Below are 21,238 nucleotides of genomic sequence, written 5' to 3' on the forward strand. Positions count from 1 at the left end.
GCAAATAATTTATTCATTACATGAGTAGTGAACTTTGATTAAGTACGAGATTTTGAATACACTCGAGCTGAGTTGTCAACAATAATAATATTCCTTAACAATAATGAACTGAATATATTACCTAGATTAATTAAACAAACCATTAGATAACTAATACATAATTCCTCACTAATTGCTTCGTCACAATATAAGATGCTCATAAAAAATAAACGGTTAGGTCACTTCAGGTACACAGCTGGTTAATAGCGATTACTTTACTTTTAGTTGCATTTAATTTTATTCAGGGTCGTATAAGGAGTTAAGAGATAAAAAAGTCTTTAAAACACCCATTTCAATTTATTGTAAATGCATTTTGTGGTCCCCTATTGCCTCGCAGATAATTATTTATCCTTATTTAACAGCAGTTTGTGTTTTTTATTTATGTAGTATGCAATTATTGCATTTACAAAGTAGGTGCTCACGCACACAACGCAGAAGTCACGTAGAACAAATATAAGGAGGTATGCTAAGTAGACACAGGTCCCCAGGGATGCCAGGCTGAGCAGCAATTGCAAACGAACTATGGACACCACGTCGAATGAAGCTGAAACAGACAAAATCGTTATTATTAATGCTCTATTTTTAGTCTTTAGTACAGTTTGTGTTTAATTCATAATAACATCATAAACCTTTTACGGTTTCATTCCTGGGCTCGGGTCTATCCGCACAAATGGGAAAGGTCTATTTTTCCAATAGGTTACATACATAATTTAGACATTCAATTTAATTATCACTACTACCCTCAGTATATGTACGTACCGACTTAAGTTCTGTTATTCGATGACTCACAAAAACTACCTAAAGAACTTAAGTAACTTTTATTTTTTTAGTGGCAACAAGAAGTAGTAGGTACCAATTAGGGCAATTAGGTACACCTCAAATTGCAGAGTAATCAACCGAGTAGTCATCTGGCGTGCCGACCAAACAGGTGTTCTGACAAAAAGGGTTCGCGTACCCAAATTTGTTGTGTACAGCAGGCCGTTTCTTAACTTTACGAACCCTTTATTTAACAGGGTTCAAAATGTTGGACCCTTAAAGTACCCCTATAAAATTCAATGTGAAACGAATATCTACCTAGCAACAACATTTATTTAGAGTTACAATATTCGTTGGTTTCGTTATCTTTTATTTAAAAACTTGTTATAGTACAGTGCAATTCAATTAACATATTGATTACTAAAACTAATTAATTGCATAAAAAGTCAATTTGTACAGCGTTCTATGTGTACAATTACCACTGAAGACGAATTAATTAAGCCAAATCATTGAATAGATTTAAGGCAATTTAACATAAGCGATTAAACGGTTCAGTATAATTAATGTGTTAATGATTATGAAGCCGACAGCACAAATGCAACGGAACAAAGCAACGCGGAGGCGGTTTTCGATATCAAAATAGTTGTTTCATCTCACAACCACGATTTTGTAAACCTTATACCGGCTGACTAAAGTTGATAGTCGGTCGACTTTCGCGCGCTTTCGAGATGTAACAACTACCTATAAACTAAAATAACACAATGGGTACTACAAACTCGACCGTTTACGACTTTGTTTCGTGGAATTAACAATTTAGCAGAGCAGTAAACGCTCACGCGAACCCACTATAGGTAATAAGAAAACATTTTTGTTATTAACGGATCGTAATTTCGTAACATTGGTAACATGCTTTTGGGGTATATTTATTAGCATAACCCTGACGCTTTGACTTGTTACACGACTTTACATGCTCGTAACTATTTTTAAATATAGGATACGATATAGGTAATATAGCACAATAATAGGTGTAAAATACTAACTTTATGTATGTTTTACTTTTTTAACTATCGTCAGGTTCCTTGCTACATTTTCAGCTTAGAGAAATCAGATCATTGTATAAATAAACGTTCTTGTAACCATAGATACTAACCCTTATCATTATGCACATACATAGCTGCCAATTTCGGCCATGGCATGAGAGGAAGAGACCGGTAGAGTCACATAATTTACAACCAAACTGACTTTCAAACTATTCTAAATATATATACTTACGAATCAAATAGAAGCTTGTAAAATAAATACGTGTACACAAAAATAAGTGATTTAGTGTTCAAAAGAACACACTTCACAGTCGTTACTCAGTCGTGAAATCCAAGCTTGAAGATAGATGAAGTCAGGTTCTACGCGAGCAAATACTGCAATCTCGCTCGGAATTTCTCTCACTTTCCACTTCCCAGGAGTACCGCAAGTGTTAGCCTATTACGATAACAGTTATTCGCGGCTCGTGAGCTACCAAATAAGCGTAGAGTAAGCAGCTTACAGGCTTTCGTAACATTTTTCTCGAGATAGAATCACGACGCGAAGCATTGCCACGACTCGCGGAAAGCGAGAGAAATTCACACCGACAACTGAAGAATGTTCAACAGTCTTACAAATGTTTATGCGGGATCTTGTAGCGTAAAACTAGTGAAATGGATATATCTTTGACAAACAAAACTATAGTTATAAATGCCGATAAAAAATTGAATTCTTTTAAAGTCAAATCGGCTGCAAATTGGATTTAAAGAGGCCTTTAAGATGCATTGAAGACGAAGGGTTTTTTTGTCATTTAGCCATGGAACCGTAAAAACCAAACCGAGACTAACACGATAATAATATACTGTAACATATTTAAACTAATAACTGGTTAAAAGTTTCCACCAACTGGCCACTATAAGCATATCAACGCCGTTATACGTAGGTTTCAAGGTAACAATTCAACTAAAATTAAATTACTGCTACTTTTTGTGCATGTTGCATCACCTAACTTGTTTGCAACTTTGTCTTTGAATTAATTTTTGATATTTATGTCCTACACGAACATATCGTCAAGTATAAATTGTAGCTAATTAGAAATTGCGCAAATCGCTTGATGTCTATATTAGAGCATCCAGTCCACATCAAATATGGAATTAAATACAAAGTATACATTACTGTGACCGACCGCCGCCGTTAATACGATAGCGATTATTGGCATAATGACTGTAATTGAGGTTCCAGACCACTCCCAAGTATAACTGCCAATCTTTCTGCAATCTATACGGGACAATATCGTTAGTAATTTATACGTTCAACTGTAGCTCTGGTTATAGATCTGTCGTTCTCATATTACAAGTATAAATGCTTCAAAAGTGAAGTTACACGTAATTTATTTTTAATTTGACCGAATTTATCAGTTATATTATTATGTCTTAGCTAATTAATGCTTTGTGACTGAAGCAGAATCATTGTGGGCCGATTTTAATAAGGGGCATTTAATTAATGTAATTCAGTGATGAACGTGGGAACATGTGGAATTAACGCCTAATAATACAAGAGCCCTAAGGTTGGTCACAAATGCATCGCTGGATCCGGTAAACGTAATGTTTTATTATAATATCTCCAACGCACTTCGAACCAAACCACAGCATCTCTACACGGTCATTATAATATAGGAGTCACGGTCATTATAATAGAGGAGCTGCAGTAGACGGACTACAAAAATACTACCTTCAAAAATTTGATTACAATATTTTAAATGTCAACAAGATGATATACAACAGCAAAAAGACTACTAGCAATTATGAACAAGAAGGTAAGTTTACATCTATAGCCTTAATTATTTCACTACGGGCCTCGATTATATCGAGGACTACGGGTCTGTCTCGATACTCGTAGATGCGATCTTACTCAAACTACATACATACTGGTTCCATTTATGGAAAAAGTTTTTATAACGTTTAAAGTGAATTGATGTCTCAATTCCAATGTAAGTGCCTACTCATATTTCTTTGTAATTACAATGTCAGTAGCCACCGAGAGTAATTAATTTATGCCCATGTATTTCTGAAGATAATGTCATTATTCCTGACATTCCTGACATACTTTAAAGTCGAAAACAATTAATTGCGATTAATTAATTGTTTCACTATGCGTTATTTAATTAACCATATCTGTATCAAGGGTCCTGCCGATGCCTGCCACAAACAAATTTTATTAAAATATTTTTCTAGAAATGGCATTAGAGTAAATTATTATGAGGTAATGAAGTGACGGAAAATACTAGGGCCTACAAACAATAATACATCAAAGAAAAAAAAATGACACGTCAGGTATCCTTGTGATATAGAAACATATATTTAATATATTTTTAGGTATATATAGAAAAAATGCTACACTTAAAGAAGTAATTGTTAAATGTACAATTTATAAACATTATTTTTGAGAATATTTAGCATCTGGTTGGTCTCTTTTAAGATTCCAACAATAATCTTCTTGCATTCGTGGACTACATTTCCCTTGGTAGCGCTTCTCCATTGAAGATATGTCTTGATGAAACCTCTCGCCTTGTTCATCATTCATAGCACCCCAATTTGTGGGAAAGAAATCCAAACTAAAGTGCAGCATGTGTATTTTTAAAGACATGTTACACCCTAAAGCAATGTAAAATGTAAATTAGTAAAATACAGTAGTTATACAGTTGCCGAAATAAAGTTTATTTTATAAAAACGCGTTTTGAGGTTAGTAGGCATGGCGATTTGAGATCGATTAATCTAAGAATCGATCTTTTGGCCCAAAATAATTTGTTATTGTAATCTCCAGTAATGGATCGATTCAGTGAATCGATCTTTCATCCAATAAAATCGAAAGTAGATCTTTTCGATGTTGGTTTTGGTGTTATAGACATTTTTTTGCAGATGCATACGTATTTCAGTGCTTGTTTGGCCCTGATGACCGTTTTTTCGCTATCTTCGCCCTTCTTAGCTGAAAAGATCGAAGATCGATTTCGTACAATCGATTCTTTGGGCCTCGTTTTCTTGGGAATCGATTTATTACACTTCGATTCGAATCGATATTTATCGGAAAAAATCGCCATCCCTAGAGGCTAGAAATGTATCTATAGGTGTCACAAAAAAACTGGACGTGATTGGAGGGAAATAATATTTGATTTTTAATGAACGGTTGCCAACATAATAAAAAATTACTACTAACTTCATGTGACAAAACAGTGTTGACCAGTGAAATTAGCGAGAATTCTTGACAAGTTCATACAAACTTTATCTTTTATCGGCTAGAATTAAAAATAAATATACTTTTTGATTTGATACGACTTTTATGCTTGTGACCGTTTTAAGTAAATAATTTAAACTATATACGTAAATATGCGTTAAACCTGTTACTGGTTTAATTCACTGTTTATAAAATTGCTTTAAATGGCTATGTTGCTTATAAATTTCAGTGTTATCTTAGCATGTGTGTTATTATTATTATTTTTTTATAACATAGGAGTAGCAGACGAGCATGCAGTCCACCTGATGGTAAGTGGCTACTGCCGCCCATGGACATCTGTAATCAACCCCAGATAGGATTAGATATTCCTACCTGAGGTTGGCCACAGATGCGCCGCTACCCCTGAGGACTAAGCTGGAACGCTTCGAAAAAGTCTGTCTCACCACACCACACCCTTCAAAACGGAACACAGCAGCGCCTAACACTGCTGTTATTAGGTAGAAATAGGTGTGGCGGTGGTGCCGCCGGAGTCGAACCACAAAGGGTTCTTCCACCTTCTATTCAGATCAAGAGCACTAAACTTAAGTCATGGAACTAAGTAAAGTAATAAAAATAGCATTAGGTATAAAAAGATAATAATTTATCAACATTACAGACACTCGGCTCAGCACACAAGCATTTATTATAAGTCAAATTACATTAGCCACCAATGCGTGGTACCTAATTGCCATAATTTTGAAAGGTGGTAGTGCCAATAGGGTTCAACCGGGGCGGTACCAACGGCATACCCATTTCTATTTATTTTCTTCTCAAATAAAATATTTCATTTCATTTCATTTCATAGCGTGAAGCACGTCTGCGTTTCGGTGGAGAAGTGTGGATGCCGACTGATTTACATGACGCGATAATCTTAGTCTTCAGGAATAGTACAATCTGTGATCTACTTCAGGATATACCTATTCTACATGGAGTTGGTTATAGATGCCCATAAGCAGCAGTGACCACTTAACATAAGGTGGAGCTAAATATAAAAATAATAATAATACCTGAAATAATAATAATAGCAGTCTAAAATCAAGCAGTAGGATCTTCTTTAGTGAACTCACTCAATAAGACAAAAAAATACCAGTCCAAAAATTCTAAAATCGAGTAGAATAACTTCTTTACAATAAATTAGACGGAAAATGTTATAATGGGATTTATTTTTAGAGGACAAAAATATTATAATTAAATTCAATTAAATACCTTAATTATATTTAAGGAAAAGAATCATATATTTGAAATTTATCGTCTACCTACTCCATTCTACATTAATTTAATTGTGCATAAACAAGATAACTTATTCTAATCCAAATTATCCTTCTACGTTTGTATAATTTTCAACAATTATTATAATTTTATGTACTTCTGTACAACATCATTTCAAGTTTAATTGTGTAATAAACTAAACTAAAAAGCCGCATAATTCTACACCTATTTGCCTTTTGTTCTGCTGTATTCCGGACTAATGAGCGAGGTGAGACAGATTTACTGACACGACACGATAAACTTAGTTCTCGAAATAAACCAATTTCAAGACTCCTTACGAGTTTTATTATAATATCCAAGTAGCCAACGAGCATGCATTCCACCTGGTGGTAAGTGATTATTGCAGCCCATGGATATCTGTAATCAACCCCTGATAAAATTAGACTCCCACTTGAGATTGGCAACAGGTGCGTGGCTACCTCTAACGTATAAGCTGGAAAGCCTCGGATAAGTCTCCTTAACCAAATCCTTCAAACCAGAATACAACAGAGCTTAACACTGCTGTTATTGGGCAGAAATTGAGGCGGCGGTGGTGCTGCCGGAGTCGAAAAAAGCGTTTCTACCACCTGCAATACAATTCTAGATTAATAAGAAATCACGAAACATTCCTCTGATACTCACTTAGAAATATTATGATGCAGTAGAAAATAATCCCATACACGCAGTTTGGTATTTCTAGCTGTGAATTTTTGGAAACCAAGCCAAGTCCTTTCGCGTACCTGGAAAACGACAATAAATAATCTCTTATTGTTCCGGTTTTTGTACGGATAAGCCGTTTGGCTCGTTTAGCTGTTTCGGGATCCTATGCTTTTTGAATTGCAGAAGTAAGTTTTGTCTATTTTATGAATGTAACTACTGAAGCCTTTTATTGCATTTTGAGCTCGTTGTTAGCGCTACAGAAGTTCTTAATTTGTATAAATTGTGTTGCAAACCCGAAAATTACAAACACCCTAATATAAATGATACGATATGTTTCTATGTATCTGTTTATTATTGCAGCTTATTTCCCAAATTAATCTCCAAAGGATGATTCTAATCTTAATATTAATACAGCGTACACAGTGCAAATTTCACTGTAAGTGAAATTCTAAAATGACATGCAAAGCAAAACTCTCAACGAACTTACTTGGATGTGAGGACTCGCGAGCAGCTCGCGTGTTCAGAGATATCACATAAAGCTTTGTACCCGGGGCGCGCTTCCGCCGCCATCTCCACATACAAAGCGTACGTAGACACCAACACACCCACGACGGCTGTCGCTATTATAGCGCGGTTCACGCCTCTAGCTTTCATGATCGCCTGGTACTGCGGAGTAATGGAGTGTGAGTGGCGTACGCAGTTTTGTGTTTTTTATTTGTTCACGCTGCTATTTTACAAAAAAAAAGATAATTAGTTATTTTCAAATTAATCCTATTATGAATAATTTAAACATAATTTTAAAATAAAAGTGTCTGTAATTTCATAACTACTCCCACTTTTTTGTACAAAGTATGATATCATAACTTTAAATTATAATGAGTGTTGTAGACTGGGTCACTATAAAACCATTAGGTACCTACTGAAATTATGTGAAAGGGATATTTTTGCCTCAAAAATGTTATACCGTGTGCAGTTACCCTAAAAAGTTAGTAAGTAAGAACGTATCAAATGTTTAGAGAAAAAATAAATCTTATCTGACACTAATGACCTTGGCTTCAACACTGCTATTATATTAAATCTTAAAATATGTAAGCTTTTAATTTAATATATAATTAATTGCTACTGAAAACATTTTAATAGGGTTAAAGTAAGAAATTATAATTCACATTACCCAAAATATGTACAAAGACAGAAATGAATATAACACAAACACGTGAAATTTTGAACGAGTGACTTTTAAATTTTTATTTTATCTACATAATGATTAATAAGTAATGAGTCACCCGCATAGGAACAGTGGTGGAATATGCTAAAGGTAGTAAGGTAGTAATATTCAATTAAATTTGACTTTATAATTATAGGAAAATACATTGATAGCTGGGGAAATACAAATACGACACGATTACCAGTTGTGTCGTATTTGTATTGTTGTCGCATAATACTAGTATGATCCTTAATTTACGTCATTTACCTAATCAACAAATGTCACAAGTTAATTATTATAACCATCCTTCCAAAAACGTAACCTTATTAGTACGCTTCTGCTGTCTGTTCGTCTGTCCAAGGACTCTATCTCTAACTCTCTAACCATAATAGATATCCACTTGAAATTTTAACAGAATTTATATAATGGTGGCCGCTACGGGTGGCCGCTATAGCAACATATACCTACTATTAAAAAATAAATAAAAAAAATCAAAATAAATATAAATTAAAAAGTCACAATTTTTCGGCGTTTTTCGCTTTATCATATCGGCGTTTATCTTTATTAATCCGTAATAGGTAGACATTTAAACATTTCAATGAATTCACTTCCATGGCTTCTATGATAATACATTTTAAAAATAAAAAATAAATGAAAATATTGTGGTCCGTGTCCGTTCGACTCGCACTTAGCCAATTATTTAGAATAATTGTAGCGCAGGGTTTATTAATTAACACGGTCTCTACAAAATACGTTACGGCATATTACATTGTATGAATATTATTATCACTTTTAAATCAATTTATATGTTCCCTCGTAAAGAAATCTTATAATGGAGTAGAGCGAGGGGAGAGCGTGCATTTGAGGAGTTTACGAAAAAAATAAATTAAAAGGCGCCGCTCAATCGAATCATTCGTCACACGAGCGTACTGGTCCATTCATTCTTCCCTCTGGTAAGAACTTTTATAGCGCATTTTGAACTACAATGGCGGTTTGTAAATCGTAACGATTTTCGCTCAAAATGTTTAATAGCAATCAAAAACACTGCTTAACCCGAATAAATCCGTAAATCAAGGAGTATAACTTGAAAGATAAAGAGTTAATTTGGATTATAATAAAACTACACAGCTTATTATAATAAATAAAAAACAAAAACCTCAAACCGAAGAATAAAAACACAATAACTACATTATATAAATTTACATTAAAATTAAATTACATTTACAATAAAATAAATATAATGATGTGATTAACATTATTATGATTAGGTATACTATATTTACCTTTTGGAGCAGTGACGACAATCGTAAATTTACCCGTTAAGATAAGAATCGACGGAAATAAAGATTATTTAAATCAATTCGCATATCTTAATCTGTCGTATTGTGTTGTATGTATTTTCGTATCTAAAATGAACTAGAAAGCACGAGTTATCTCGTTGATACCGAGTATGAGACTGATATTGTCGTGCGTGTATTGATTGTATAATCATTCATGCGTGATAATATTTTGACATCATTAATAATTTATGAGCACCTACAGAAATTAAAACGGATGAAGCCAGTATACCATAATGGTTCGCTTAAATTTGCAATGTTGTCGCCGGCGTGTTACGTAGATGTACTTCCATTTTAAAACATGATTAATAAATTTGAATTGTCTGTCCATATTTAAAATCATTTACTATGTTTGAGAAAAAGTTAGGACAGAAAAAATGTATTCTTAAACCAATCTCAACCTCTTCAAGTTCCATCAAATAGGGTGCAGTATAAGGTTGTATTGGCAAGATCAATTACTTACCTTAGTAATTGATCAATGAGGCTACCTAAAATAATAATTTCAAAATGATATTTTTTTATAAACAATCTATTTAGATTTAAAAAATAAACTTTTAAATACGGATACTGTATTTTTAAATGTGAGTTTTATGAAAAAACATTATAATTTTTGTATAACTTTATTCACATAAATAAATATTTTATTAAATTATTAAATTAATTCCAAATTATTACAAAACGAACATTTTGTTAAATGTATTGTATAGATACTCGAATAATCTTATATAGGGCTCATAAATCCTGCACCCTTTCGATTAATTAAAGGTTATGGCAATCCTAAAAATCTAAGCAAAGTATATATGAGTAAGATATTGCAATTATATAACTTATTGTTCAATTATAGTAGCTGGATGACCGAGTTTTGCTCCGTATTTTTATAAGACGTTTTCTAAGAATGAAACCTAGCTAGATCGATTTACCTCTCCCGAAACCAGCATACTAAATTTCATGATTTTTTTTAAAGCCGTTTACGAAATTATATTATATACAAGAATTGCTCGTCCAAACTTTATTACCAATCATTCTAAACAGTAGGTGCTATTCTAAAAAGGTTTTTAAAAGTACAAGTACAAGTTTTGTCCGTCCTTTAAAAACTTTTTTAAAACTAGAATCAGTAGTCGGTTAAAATATTAACAAAGACTGAAAAGTCAATAACATAAATATGTACTTATTAAAAATTACAAAGTTAGAATTTTATTCAAAGGAGCTTGCGTGGGTAATTTATTCAAAGATTTTTGTTTTTGCTGTTTTGTTATTGTTTACGTGTGCACATTGTGAAATAAACTTTATCCACAAGGCTTTTCATACTACGTAAAATTATATTTTCAAAGACAGGGGAAGACAAATTGAAATACCTTCGAGCAACAGATGAATAGACAATTTACGAATATTAAACCACAACATCTTATTTTAATAATTGTCTAAATAATAAAGTTAAAAAGATTTGTCACAATTTTAAATCGAAAATAAGTGATCTAAATTACTAATCTTATATAAATTCCCCCAGGCAAATTTAGAAACTAACTTAAAAGGGGCTACTTTTCAGTGGCGCGCCTTGAAAGAAACCTATGTTCAGCAGTGGACTAACACGGTCTAAAGAGAGAAATATTTTGTTTCTAACTATAATACTATAATGGTCGTATAATAGTTATAGAAAATATTTAATGTATTTATATGTCTCATAAAAGTAACTAATATGTACCTTATAAAATAATACAAAATTCCATAAAAATACGGTAGCATTCAATTTACCATTTCTCTCATAACTGAACGCATAATATCATGAAACGTCAAAATCTACACAATGATTAACTTCACTTTACAATAGCTGTTTTCATACTACAACTAAATTTCCTTTTTCGTAGTGTAAAAACACAGAGTTTATCGAAGACCAGTGTTGAAACGATCTCTGTGTCGTTTGCTGGAAAACGATCAAAGTTAACCGTGTCCGTGTCTTTCTCCACAGTACCAACATAACAGAACAAACACTATAAAGATTCGTTTTAGATAGGTAATTTATAAAATATTGCAAAAATAAATAAATTGTATTCAAAACTTAATGTACTACGATAAGCATTGCATTCCTTAAAACTAAAAATACTTACATGATTTTGTAGTAACTAGGTCAACTTATTTTATCTTATATTTTACGATTCAGAAAGAGACAAACTTATGTACATGAACAGTAGAACCGAGCGCCACATTGCCTATGACGCCCCATCGCGGAATGTACTGTTCGTAATGTTGGTAGCACTACTTTAGTTCACCATCGCGACCGCAACGCAGCGTTGGCGTCGTGCAACACCTTTCATTGTATTGACTATTGACTGATTCTGAACACAGAGAATAATGTATAAAACTAATTTATCGTTTTATTGTCTTAGTTCTTGTTGAAATATATTGTATTATATCTTAGTTTAAGTGTAAATATGCCTCCGTTTACGTAAATGTGAAAGAAGACTGCCCGTCGAGTGCTACGCGGCCATTTTACTTGCAATGCGGCAACGGTGTACGATCCGCCATTGGAAACGGCCAGTGTCTTTTTCTGAGTGCAAGATTCGTATTTTGCCGATTTATTCGGCATAGAAATATCGGATAACCATGTGTGATAAAAGTGTAGTGCGGACTTTTGTGTAGTGAAGCACGGTGGTCGGGTGATTTGAATAATGTGCGAACGATGGAAAACGAAGTGAAGCAGCGCAATCAGAGAAACAGGCGAAGGGAGAGGGCACAGCGCATGCAAGCACAGCGTGAGAGTAAAGTTAAGGATGGGGACAGCGGCGAGGATGAGTCTCCGGCGCGAGAGAAGCCTCCTCGTCCTCCTGCCCGGAGAAAAAAGTCCAAGGAGCCCCTTGGCGAGGAGGACATCATTGATGGCTTTGCCATAATGGCATTTCGCACCTATGAAGATCTAGAGGTGAGGCTACCGTAATGATCCTAATTGCCTAACAACATTGAGACCTAAATAAAACCTTTGTCACTACTCCTACTGCTCATTATGCCCAAGAGGCTCAAACACCCATTTTGTTTGTTTATATATTTACATTTAACGCTTATACTAAAATTAGATACGATTTTTGATTACATCTTTTGAACAAAGTTTCGTTGTTGGATAAATATTCCCGAGTAACTACTCCTAATATTATGGTTCACATAAGCCTGTGCACATTATGTGGTGAATATTCCAAGTATTCTGTCTCTTTCTGTTACCTATTTGTACCTATTTGGAGGTTACTCGATCGTTTAATTTAGCTTTTTATCTTATTTTCTTCTGAATTCCCATGAAACAGTGAACTGTAATTATGTTTGGACATCGTCTCGGAAGTGCATTGACCTATTGAATGAACCCCGAGAGACTATATTTGCAGATGAAGTCAATATAAATTTCGTGTGGCATTAGTGAAAGGACATTGTCGTTTTTGACTAAGTATTGTGTACTTATATAGTTACGTATAGTGCATTGCATTACGTGGTGTTGATTGGTACATAGATATAGGTAGTTATATGTAGGCACGTATTATGTGGCGAGCAGCTGACGAGCGCGGCGCCTGGCGGAGCGCGCGCCACCGTTCTCGACTTGCACCCGCGGTCTCCCACAAAGTGTAAATTTGGTCTAAGTGGCTTTCGCTCGTTTGTGCTCATTTATCGCGCCGTCCGACGACAATATGCTTTGAACGTTGAAGGCTCGTATGTGCACAATAAAACTACTTTCCTCACTATCGTTCTAAGTTATGGCGACAGCCTCGTCGTTTGTGGCTCGTTCGAGCCGAGCGCCTGTGTGTTATAAGCTGAACAGGGCCCTTACTCCTATTAAATTCACCACATGCGGTGTACGACGTTTATGCAATTTCTGCTCACAATGGGTATAAGTTAATTTTCTTCATAACAGGTTTTGTGGAAATTATGCCATCGAATCCACTGACATATGGCGAATAAGCCTGGGAGTGCTGTTTCATAAAATATTGAACATAACAATTATTGTATCGGTATTAACACATGAATGAAGGCAGACCATGTGTTTACAATTATTTACCTGCCATTGTGTAACTTAACTTACGATCATTTCAAGTCTGTTTTGAAGAAGGTTTTACTTTTGTATGTGTGCATTATTACGTTTATACGTGTTCCTTTTAACAATAATGTTTTACCCACTAGCTGTTTATTTTACTTATACAAACAATTTCCTACTGTTTGTTTTTGAATACGTGTTCTCTATTCTTAGATAAACTGTGCGATTTCAAAACTGAATAGAATATACCAAAATATACAATGTGACATATAAAGTACATTACGAAATATACCTTATAGTTTCGGGACTAAGGACGACACGTAAACACCAAATTAGTGATCCGTCTCGAAACTACTTTAAGCTAACATTTTTAGGAAAAAGTTGTTATTACTTATTGTTATTAAGTTATATACACTCGTAATATACGAGTATAGTGTAGCATAATATTTTTTAAATGTCTCTACTCTCGACCCTCCTTTAATCGTGCACTAAAAGATACATGCACATTTCTACTAAAGTAAAAAAGAAACAACTGTACAAAAACCAAACGCCACTTGCTGAAAATACACCAAAACCTTACCTCACGAATGACAGCTATCACTAAATATATTAAATTAAGATCAGCTGGTAATACTTACTTAGATTTCAACGCTTACCTAAACATATAAATCTTCAAATATAAACTGATACGATCTGTGGCAGAGCTGTTCGAAGGTACTTTACGATGCCTAGAATACACTATATTCCAACCAGATAAACATTTCAAACATTATATTTCACACACTTTAATAATACTGTTATTTTATATATCCAATTTCGACACTTAACATTAAAAGAGAGTATCAAACATAGTGGCTATAAAGTGGTTTATGGCTCGAAACTGCGAGCTTATGCAATTGTGTTCCGTGGCTACCACGGTATAATTGCCGCGATGAACAGGCGATCCGGAGCAATACGAGCGTGACCGTGTCATCTCACGACAGGGTTGCTAACTGCCAGTTTAACTGTATATTTAATTCAGTTAATAAAACAATATAACTGTACATCTTGTTTATTTATAGTTGCGAAGACATAGATTTTACTTTTAACACTAGACACTGTATGTATTTTTGTATTATTCTATAATTTCTCCCACAATATTTTTTACATCATAACCAGAGGCATTATTTAACTAAAATTGATATTCTTGATCGCGTAAAATCATTAAAAACGCTATATATGTTAAAGATTAAAGACATTATTTTAATGATAAGAGAACAAATATAAAACTAGAGTAGCTTTATAATGAAATATGACTCCACATTGAGGTGGATAGCGGATCATTTTCCGTTATCCGAGATACTGGACTTCGCTCCTAATGCTGGGAGTTTATAAAGTTCCGAGCAACTATCAACCCTAATATAGCGGCCAACTTTAAAGACAATAAGTACAAGGCTAATAGTTTTCCCACGCTACTCTCGCTACCCGATTTACGTCGAGCACCAAAGCGAATAACTACGACAAATACAAATAGCACCTTCAACCGCCCCGTCGTATTTTTTGTAATCGCAACTGTTTATGCTACTAAATATTAAGTCCAGTAAAACGAAGATAATTTGCAATTTATAATCTTCGCGGTATAATAAATAATCAAGTATAATTAAAGTCGTGAGAACTTGAAATACAAATTGTATATTGTTTACTCAAAAAGTTAGACGACGATGACTACTAAATTTAATAAGTTGAATGTGACAGTTACTGCGCTGACGAGAAAACGCAAACTTAGCTTATTAAAATGAAATGTGAGCATGTTCAAAACTAATTTGAAAAGTTTGACAAGTCCCGTCTACCTGATAAGCATTTTGCGAAGATTGAATGTGGCATGGCGAAGTTTTGAAAACTCGTCGCGTTTTTTGTCGTAAATAATTATTTTGTTACGATAACATTTAAACATTATCCGTCCATCGCCGTTTATTAATGTGGTGCTATTTAAATAAACTGCCGGTGAACTCATTTGATTAGCCTTTTATTATTTGGTACTCCATAAAACGTTTATTACTGCATTTACTTCTTTATAGCTGAATTTACTCTGGCAAATTAAAAATTAAATGTTAAAAGTTGAATATAAATTGGTTTCCATTAAAGTTAATTTTGTTAATAGCTTACACGTATAAAAATCCACAAATGTTGCGATTATCGTAGTGGATTCCTTATCGTTTCGACGCATACATATTTGACATGCCAACATAGATATGATATTAGCAATATGACAGAGATATTAAAGGAATTATTGGGATTAAATTAAATAATGTTGCTTATAAAGTACGCCGAGTTCCATATCTCAAAATATGTGGTGTTACCTAAAAATGACTCATATGCAAAATTATATAAAAAGGCGTTTTATCATTCAAGCTGCTGTAGCAGAACGCGTAAGAGCTTACACTTGGTTCGGGCACTTGCGTGTGCTTATACAAAATCAATATCGCTTTAGAAGACGAGCCACGACGATCGGGAGCAGCGACCGAGTGTCTCGACGCCCCTAGGCACCCCTATGACCCATCCCCTCCTAGTATTCCCTGGAGTTTAGATGTTAGCACTCTGTGACATAAATACTTACCTGGAAAAATTTTAAACCGCTTCCCTCCGCTTTTATTACCGTTTACGCGTTTTACAACGTTCGCTACTTACCTCTTCAATGTCAACAACAATAAGATTCTTTACACAAACAATGCCGTTACATCGAAACTTTTAGTGCTTCGAAAGAATGGTACCGTTTGTGATTATCTTTATTGTCTATAGCTGAGTATCGAGAGTATAGAGAGTATTATTTTAGTCGTAGATAGTTAATTTTTAACTTACGGCCTCCGAGATCATTCCAATATTATACATATAATTACGACACTACAACAGTAAATGATAGTAGTAAAAATCTATCAACATCATTATTATTTGTATTAGTATGGAAGGTAAACAATGTTCCCCATATTTTTTTTTAATTGTGGTAAGCGAACAGGCGACATGACATGAAGTGGTCACTGCCACCCATGGACATCTGCAACCAGTTCGATTTAAAACAGGTGTTCTTGCTGAATTTAATCATAAATGGTTGTCAAATAAAAAAACCACCCATTTTGGCATTTTTGGTTTGTCTATTGAATCATATTAGATGACAGTTTAAATGTCCACAATACATTTACTTATATGTCTGTTATAATAACAAATATTTACCAAATATAAAAAAATAAAATTCATCTGCTCAGAAACCCTCCTTGTGCGAGTTCGATTTGCACTTAGCTAAATTTATTAATGTTTATAACGTATGTTACATTGTATAAATAGGCAAATGCAGGCACATTATTTTCTTTTTATCATAGACTAGCTGACCCTACAAACTTTGTACCTCCTCAAAATCTATTTATCAAATATATTTCATATAAAATATAGCCTATGTTACTCGTGGATAATGTAGCTTTCGAATAGTGAAAGATTTTTTAAAATCGGTCCAGTAGTTTTTGAACCTATTCATTACAATCAAACAAACAAACAAAGTTTTCCTCTTTATAATATTAGTATAGATTAAACTAAAAAGTTACACAAAGGCCGAAGATATAGCAATATAATTTTGTACTTCTACAACAATTAAGCAATAAGGTAATTTAAAATCATCTTTGTGTACTGAGTAATTAAAAATACAGGAAAAAAATACACATATGATAATTACAAAGAATAAAGGTTGATAATCTTTGAAATTCAGCTTTGCATTTTAAATAAATAAAAATAATATAAGCATGAAAAATGTTTGCTGTATAAAATTCAGATTCAAAATTTATTACAAATGTAACCGTCATATCAACAATTGCATTCTATTCAAAGGGACTTCTGTAGTGACGTACATTTGGATGTATATATGATTTTTTTTGATAGTGGTTAACAAATCCAGCCTCTCGATTGAGGGGTCAGAGGTTCAGATCCCAGGCATGCACCTCTGATTTTTCTAAGTTATTTGCGTATTATAAATTAATTATCACTTGCTAAATGGTGAAGGAAAAGATTGTGAGGAAACCTGCATACCGCATATCTGTCAGATAAAATACTAGCTGACCCGGCAAACATTGTACCGCCTCAAAATCTATTTATCAAATATATTTCATATAAAATATAGCCTATGTTGCTCGTGGATAATGTAGCTTTCGAATGGTGAAAGAATTTTTAAAATCGGTCCAGTAGTTTTTGAGCCTATTCATTACAACCAAACGAACAAACAAAGTTTTCCTCTTTTGTAATATTAGTGTAGAAAAATTTCAAAGGTGTGTGAAGTCTACCAATACGCACTTGCTCAGAGCGGTGGATTATGGCCTAATCCTTCTCATTCTGAGAGGAGACCCGTGCCCAGCAGTGGGACAGTAATGAGTTGATGATGATGATGATATGAATTTTTTCACTTTACATGACTATTAAAAATAAACAGCTAAAACTATTTGCCTGAAAATTTCCAATAATAATGTATTATCATCACCAAAATGAACATTAAGTCTACCATCACTTGCTTGGCCATTGCGACATTCCTATCCTAACAAGGAGTCTTTAGAGGTTGTAAAATGTGTGTTAAGATGACTTTACACATTTGTAGAACATTAGTAACCTTAAAAATGGTAAATTGAGTAACACTAAGGTTGCCACAGATTTCTGAGGAAAAAGAGCCTAAACTCTTATGAAGCTGAGTTGAGAAGAAGAGGTGGTTCTTGCTAAATTCAAAATTCATATTATAAATATATGCGATTGATATCATTGCTTATTTGCTCACAAACACTACAGTACAGTTAATCAAATACTCATCAATGTTTCATTTGTTTTTAAAAGTTCACTCTATGGAAAAATGTTTTAGTTGAGGATGATTTAACTTGTTAACTTTAAACATGATTTAGTTACTTCTGCTTGTGTACTTTGTCTATCCTATTATTGTTTGATTGCTCTCTTATTCTAAAACTTTTTCTCTATCTGTTAATTGTGAATCTATAGACCTTTCATGGCACAATTCCTACAATCACTTATTTGATAGCTACAAAAAATAATAGCTATAAAATATATGAAAAATAATTAGAATAATACATCTGAGAATAGATGTTGAAATTAATTGGCATTCATACCTATTTACATAATTATTTATTTCTACACATCATAATTTAAAATAGTAATGGGCAACATGTGCAAGATATAACATATTTAGTAAATCGTCAATTCATTTATGGGCTGCCTTCAACATTATATCTTCAAAGATTTAAATTTAGTTAATATACAGTGACGTGAATATAATGTCTGAGTCTCTGAATTAATGAAACAACCTTGCTAGATGTAAATTAGCTTTTTGTATTCATGGTTTTAATATGAGAACAACTTTGGTTACGAATAGTATTTACAATTGAAAACTTCAGAGGTAGTGTAGAGAGGTAAAAATCATTATTTGGAAAATAGGTTTCAAGTTTCACATGCTGAGCTGTGAAAATATTCATTTTTTGAATTTTATTTGTATAATTTCAACATTACATGTACATATATAAATATGATGAAAGTCAATGGAGTTTTCTTACACTAAAATGTTGTACTTTAAGCACTGCCGTTAAGTCATTAATAGTTGGTAAAACTTAATGTGATTTGATTTGTCATTCGGTGTATGAGTGAATATGCTTTCGCTGTTATAATTGTTATTATATAAATAAAACAACTATGGCACATTATAACTCTTTAGTTATAGATGTCAGGAAAAGTATGTGGTTGTTTTAACTCGTATGTGCTGACAAAAGTAAACATGGTATGAAATGTTTGCCTTCCACATGTGCTATTTAAATACAAGATATATTCTCAGGTGATTAAATTACAGCCATGGTCGATTTACTTTTACACAGTGTAGCCATACTAAACACATTAGATGCTTTTAACATTCTAGTTCTAATTACTCCTTTAACTTTATGCTATAATATATAAATATTACATTAATATAGGTATGTGTTAGAGTTCTCCGTTGATGGTGTTGTTTAATACTTATATATACCTTTTCTCATTAACCACCATTACTGGTATGATCTCATTGAAGGTTGAGGTATAGGCCGAAGCAGACTCCACTTTAATTCCAATAATAAATTCTCTGAGATTGTTGATGTTGTGGAAATCTCAGATCTTGTGACAAATTATACACATATGTAATGTTAGTTACTTATCATAGAAATGATATTTAATTATATATTAACTATGATATCATCCGTAAGTTGAAAGTAAAATGATTTCTATGATAAGCACTTAATATTATTTTATTATATTATAATATCACTTATGGAAGTTCACTACAGAAAAGTTTCCCACTGTATGATAAGTTTTCTCTGATGAAGGAAGATTATTATTTATATTATAATCCACCTCCATAGTGAAGTGTGGGTTTGTTGACTTATACCTATAAGAATGTTAGAGAAAAATCTAAGGCATGTAGGATTCCTTACATTTTCCTCTAAATCATTAAAGGTTGGTATTGTGCAGTTGTCTATTAGTAACTAACTTATTCTACTTAGGTAAATTAACTTACTTTTGCAAATAATATGTACCCATACTTTACCTAATTATACCTTGCCAGATAATTATTATTTAATATACCGATCCTATGTATACGTCAAAAATTAATACATACGTGTATTTGAACGACAACTACATATATATTTGTATTTGAGGAACGATTATCCACCGTGAAGTGAGTATTAGCACACATTAGCGAGTATTGCACGATACTATGTAAACATTTGTAACACATCGCGCCATTATCGTGTAACTCACGTCAGGTTACCGTTTCGCCTACTGCGACATGCTCAAACTCAATGAGTATATTGTCAAAGTTCCAACTTTTTAAAAATAAATGACCTAACCTAATAAACCTAGGTTAGTAACCTAAATAAATATTATAAGTAAGGCTAACCTAACCTTAATTTTGTATCTCTAAAATTAGTGTCATATCTATTATATTTTTAACATGGTAATATGGTTTTTAAATTAAACGGTTAATAACATCCTACTTAGGAAATAATTGATCAGAAACCTCTTTTTAAATGTTTATAAGAATATTTTAACAATGTGAAACTATGCACTCCAAACGTTCCAATTACGTTTCGGAATGTTGGCAGCCTTTAACATACGTCAAATCGAAACAAATGTTTGCTATAAAATCAGCAGCACACGAGCGTCGAGCACACGACGCCGACCGGCCGACCCTTCCGACTTCTGTTGACAACACAAATACATTTAAGTTGATTGATTGAACCGGAACCGACACTGAAATAGCGACGGAAAGAAACGTACTACAATTGAAATATAACCACGGTATAAACTGTTTCAGGAGCACACATTTTATTTGTTGAAACAGTTTCTTACAAACTCCACTTCGATAAGGCGGTCGGAATGCTCGGAAATCCTAACAGTTATCTGGCTTCTCGTGAAAGAAGACACCGGTAACAATGCTTACTTTGTGTACGACATTTCTTTTTGAATTCCTTTCGGTTTTGAGTGTCGCAATTTAATTGGAAATAATTTCAAAATAATTAGTTTACGCGTCAGTATTCGAGGTGCAAATTAGTAATGGAAATAACGCTAATTTTATCAATAATCATAGCAATTGCACTCCACAGAAGAAAAATAACTCAAGCAATTACTAGTTATTTAATAGGGCACCTGCGTTTTATA

At 33.4% G+C, this 21,238-nt stretch overlaps 2 protein-coding genes across 9 annotated transcripts in view; one reads left to right on the forward strand and one right to left on the reverse strand.

The window, feature by feature from the left end:
- Positions 1 to 316: 316 nt before the first annotated feature.
- Positions 317 to 11,777, reverse strand: Vkor (Vitamin-K epoxide reductase). 3 transcript variants are annotated; one of them, XM_073093057.1, is made up of 4 exons: positions 11,637 to 11,777; positions 7,478 to 7,656; positions 6,973 to 7,070; positions 317 to 583 (listed from the first exon to the last, which is right to left on the reverse strand). In XM_073093057.1, exons 2-4 carry the CDS (start codon positions 7,642 to 7,644, stop codon positions 381 to 383), a joined length of 468 nt encoding a protein of 155 aa, XP_072949158.1. In that variant the 5' UTR covers positions 7,645 to 7,656; positions 11,637 to 11,777; the 3' UTR covers positions 317 to 380. The 3 variants fall into 3 exon arrangements, with proteins under 3 accessions (XP_072949158.1, XP_072949159.1, XP_072949160.1); XM_073093058.1 differs by having other exon boundaries at positions 7,478 to 7,717; positions 11,637 to 11,764; XM_073093059.1 differs by lacking the exon at positions 11,637 to 11,777 and adding an exon at positions 9,478 to 9,648.
- Positions 11,778 to 11,786: 9 nt separating this feature from the next.
- tay (tay bridge kinase) overlaps positions 11,787 to 21,238 on the forward strand; it is an 81,317-nt gene continuing 71,865 nt past the window's right edge. For all 6 annotated transcript variants that reach the window (XM_073093049.1, XM_073093053.1, XM_073093051.1 and 3 more), the window contains exon 1: positions 11,787 to 12,448. In XM_073093049.1, the coding sequence (XP_072949150.1) occupies positions 12,209 to 12,448 (240 nt within the window). In that variant the 5' untranslated portion in view covers positions 11,787 to 12,208. The remainder of the gene's footprint in view (positions 12,449 to 21,238) is intronic.

The sequence above is a fragment of the Epargyreus clarus genome, unplaced genomic scaffold (genome assembly GCF_041222505.1).
Source record: "Epargyreus clarus isolate Ecla_fem2 unplaced genomic scaffold, WU_Ecla_fem_2.2 ptg000004l, whole genome shotgun sequence".
Taxonomy (NCBI): Eukaryota; Metazoa; Arthropoda; class Insecta; order Lepidoptera; family Hesperiidae; genus Epargyreus; species Epargyreus clarus.

Coding starts and splice junctions, on each gene's coding strand:
- Vkor (XM_073093057.1), bottom strand. CDS start 7,644: ATGAAAGCTAGAGGCGTGAACCGCGCTATAATAGCGACAGCCGTCGTG. Junction 7,071..7,477: donor TCGCGAGTCCTCACATCCAA/GTAAGTTCGTTG, acceptor GTCGTTTTCCAG/GTACGCGAAAGGACTTGGCT. Junction 584..6,972: donor CTGCATCATAATATTTCTAA/GTGAGTATCAGA, acceptor TGTCTGTTTCAG/CTTCATTCGACGTGGTGTCC.